Below are 3,608 nucleotides of genomic sequence, written 5' to 3'. Positions count from 1 at the left end.
TGGCACACAATTTTGGATTAGAAGGTTAAAAAGTAAAATCCAAAGAAAAATTACTATTCATTTCAATAAAGGAATGGAAAAACTGTTAAATGTGGTTTGGAAGTTCAATAATTTTGAGTGTGAATGACTTTTAGCTGAAAGAGAATTCCTAAAAGAATTGGGAAAACCTTTTAAGAAATGAGAACAAATACGTCATGTTTTGTAAATACTTTTTGTGTGTGATTTTTGTTTTTTATTTGGTTTTGTTTCAAATTCGATTTTTGTGTTAGATCTCTTTTCGCGCTAAAACTTATGGCTAGACAAAAAAATTGATTTCTCGCTTAGACGACTAGTTAAACATAATGATTAAAAATAGCTAAATTCGCATATTATCCATCGAAAAAAATAGGTTCTCAAAAAAAAAGTTGGGTGTGTTACAACTAGTTAGCTATGTACAAATTGTTTGTTTTGTTTTGTTTTTTTTTTTGTTTGTGTTGAAATGAAATTGAACTAAAGTTTGCTTTCTTGGTATTTTCTTTTTGGGTTGAGTTTGGGTTTTTGAGTTTTCGTGTTTTCTGCTGGGATTTGTAAAAAATCCTGGTGAAAATCGAGGGCCTGTGATTCAAACTCGTCGCACGATTTTATGAGTCCGAGCATAAAACTTCGCCGGAGTCTGATGTCCAGGATGGGGGTCCTTAGTCCTTGATCCTTTATCCTGCTGCTGCTGCTGCTACTGCTGCCGTTAATCCTTCTTTTCCACTGATGAGGCTGCTCCGTTTGCCGGCCGGAGGCGTCGTAACTTATAACACTATATCACAATTATAATTTTTGCCCGCTTGCCGCTCTGCGCCGCCGCTGTTTTATCACTTTGTTTTCTCCACTCCTCCAGATTCTTGGGGATCAGGACCTACTTCACATAGGTGCCCTCTCCCTAATAGGGCCGCCACACGGTCTTCTGCTGCACGGCGGCGCTCTTGATCTTGGTGGTCGTCTCCGGCGACGGCTGGCGGCTGCTGGCGACCGCTCCAGGACCGCTCTCGTGGTAGAGCGGCTTCATGGCCGAGGGCGCCTTGAGGTCGCAGCGCATGCGGAGGGGCGCCACATCCAGGCTCTTGTCCAGGTCGAACTCGGACTTGACCACGTCGATCTGCTCGTCGTCGGAGTCGCCGTCGCTGGCGGACTGCTCGTGGATGGAGCTCGTCTCGATGGAGGTGTTCAGCTTCAGCAGGACGTGCTGCTGGGTGGGCGAGGAGCTGGACGGCCTGGAGGAGGCGGGGCTGACGTGGACCGGCTCGCTCTGGTGGTGCAGTGCAGCATTGCGAGCCCGCAGGCCCGCTGCCGCGGCAAAGTTATACGGATGGAAGGCGTGTGGCGTGGCTGCCTTGGCGGCGGCTGCGGCGGCCACATGGTTGAATGGGAACTGGGGCATGGCATAGGGTGTGGCAGGCGCCGCCCCCGGTGGCGATGGCATCATGGCCGCCGGTTGTCCCGCCGCCGCCGCCGCCGCGGCTACTGCTGCCGCCGGATGTGGATACTCGGATGGCTGGACCGCCGACGAGGAGCTGGTGGCCACAGATGGATTGGGATTTGGCGACACCGAGGAGGCGGAGGACTTGGCCAGAGCCGGATGATGCACCTGGGCTGCCTGGGCGGCTGCCTGGTGGCGGAAGTAGTCCGCATAGCCGTAGGTCATGTACGCCGCATCCAGCCAGGCGGGATTCAGCATGAACGGGTTAAACGCGCCGGGATGGGGATAGCCATAGCCTGGAAGGATAGAGAAAAAGAGCGGAAAGTCAGTAAAGCACAACTCGGGTTTCAGCGGGATGCGTTTTAAAAAGGGTTGGGGTGGGGGATTTGGTTGAGAAGGTGAAGGATTGCAAAGGATATGCAAGTGCAAATATCTTCAAGTTATTTCAAAAGTGACTGATCATTTAAAGTTCAGTGATTGAAGATCATAAATAGTTTATAGTTATATTTGTAAAGACTTGAATGATATGCATATGCAAACGGTTTTTGAATGGGTTTTTGGGGATCTTTGGGAGGGGATCGAACTGAAAACATAACGGAAACTAAAAAACTCACTTTGCTTACTTCTTGGCTCCCGTGGCCCGTCGACGGTCACCTTGATGGCTTTGCTGTAGCTGGCGATCTGCACCGGATAGGTGGCGATGGTGATGGTCAGCGTGAAGGACTTGCCGCGTCCCGATCGGCCCACAAAGCGCAGATCGTTGAACTTGGCCACCTGGTTCTTCATGGTCGTGGTGCAGTTCCTCAGCTCGCCGCAGTAGTTCTCGTCGTTGCCGCACTTGATGGACACGAGGGTGCCATCGGGCACGTCGTCCAGGGCGATCACCTTGAAGGCTCCGGGCAGCGACTTGTTCGACCGCCAGTGGTTGGGCAGGGCGCTGCAGAGGATCGAGGGCGATCCGGTCTGGGCCAGCTCGCCGTGGTACTCCTGCAGCATCTCGTGCAGGCTGGCGAACATGTCGGTCATCGAGCTGGGCATCTTGGCGGAGTTCTGCGGACTGGTGGTGGCGTTGCTGCTCGAGCTGGTGTTGTTCGTGCTGAGATCCGGGGTGGAGCTGCCGGTGCTGCTGGCCGAGTGGGTGCTCGTGTTGGCCAGACTCTGGGCGGGATTGATGGCGATTGCGGAGGCGGTGGCGGTGGCGGCATTGCTACTCTGCTGCGGCCCAGGACCCTGGGCTACTGCGGCCGCAGCGGCGGCTGCTGCGGCGGCGGCAGCGGCCAGGACCTGTGTGTTGTTGGCCACCATGGTTGGACCCGCTGGCAGATGCATCTCGTATCCGAATGTGGAAATCGTAGCCGTAATCCTGGGGGCTGTCGTCGATTGCCGGTATTCTATCTATTGCGGATTCTCGCTATGCACTTCACTTTATCGGGGGTCACTTGGAAAAAATTCGTTTGGTCGTTTTTGGTTTGATTGGTTTGGATTGTTTCGCGATTTCGAACTCTGCTTCTTTCGAGCCTGTTTCTGTTTCGGTTCGGTTTCGGTTTGTGTTTTCCAAAGTCGAAATCGATATATTTCTCTGTGCGTTCTCGACACGCTAAAGTCGCTGAGTGAACTGATTCTCTGCTGCGATCGTTGGCAGTATTTAAAGTGGAATGCGCTGCTCGCCGCCTCTGCCGACGGCTCTGCCGGCGTTTGTGCCCCGTCCCACTTGCACGGCGGTAGCGCCGTCTCTTTCCCGCCCATTATCCTGGGCGGTATGGTGGTGTGGTTGGCTACCTACGCACACAGGCGCGCCTTTAAGGGTGCCGGGGCAGGTATATATCGGTATATCGAGCAACCACCATTGCCGCCGCAACAACAACCACAGCAAAAAATTTCCCATTTTTCCATTGCGGTCTCTCTGTGTGTATGGCCGAGTGTGTGTGTGTGTGAGTGTGTGGCTGTGTCTGTGTTCGTGAGAGAGAAGTCGCTTGTTACTTGTGGCCAAAAAGGAAAAAATAACAGCGGAAAAAGGAAAATCGCACGGGCGAGAGCGAGAGAGCGAGTGATGGCCTGGAAATTGCACCAAAGAAAAACTCAAAAAAGAAATACACCGAGACTTTTCCACTCTCTCGCTCTGGTTCTCGCTCCCTCTCTCGCTTTTCCGCACGGGCGGTCT

At 52.6% G+C, this 3,608-nt stretch overlaps 1 protein-coding gene across 2 annotated transcripts; it reads right to left on the bottom strand.

Moving 5' to 3' along the window:
- Window positions 1-418: 418 nt before the first annotated feature.
- LOC122624346 (segmentation protein Runt) lies at window positions 419-2,850 on the bottom strand. 2 transcript variants are annotated; one of them, XM_043803851.1, is made up of 2 exons: window positions 2,071-2,850; window positions 419-1,743 (listed from the first exon to the last, which is right to left on the bottom strand). In XM_043803851.1, exons 1-2 carry the CDS (start codon window positions 2,774-2,776, stop codon window positions 911-913), a joined length of 1,539 nt encoding a protein of 512 aa, XP_043659786.1. In that variant the 5' UTR covers window positions 2,777-2,850; the 3' UTR covers window positions 419-910. The 2 variants fall into 2 exon arrangements, with proteins under 2 accessions (XP_043659786.1, XP_043659785.1); XM_043803850.1 differs by having other exon boundaries at window positions 2,062-2,828.
- Window positions 2,851-3,608: the final 758 nt, after the last annotated feature.

The sequence above is a fragment of the Drosophila teissieri genome, chromosome X, assembly GCF_016746235.2.
Source record: "Drosophila teissieri strain GT53w chromosome X, Prin_Dtei_1.1, whole genome shotgun sequence".
NCBI classification, from domain to species: Eukaryota; Metazoa; Arthropoda; class Insecta; order Diptera; family Drosophilidae; genus Drosophila; species Drosophila teissieri.
This window is presented reverse-complemented; position numbering and strand designations above follow the sequence as displayed.

Coding starts and splice junctions, on each gene's coding strand:
- LOC122624346 (XM_043803850.1), bottom strand. CDS start 2,776: ATGCATCTGCCAGCGGGTCCAACCATGGTGGCCAACAACACACAGGTC. Junction 1,744..2,061: donor GGAGCCAAGAAGTAAGCAAA/GTGAGTTTTTTA, acceptor CTATCCTTCCAG/GCTATGGCTATCCCCATCCC.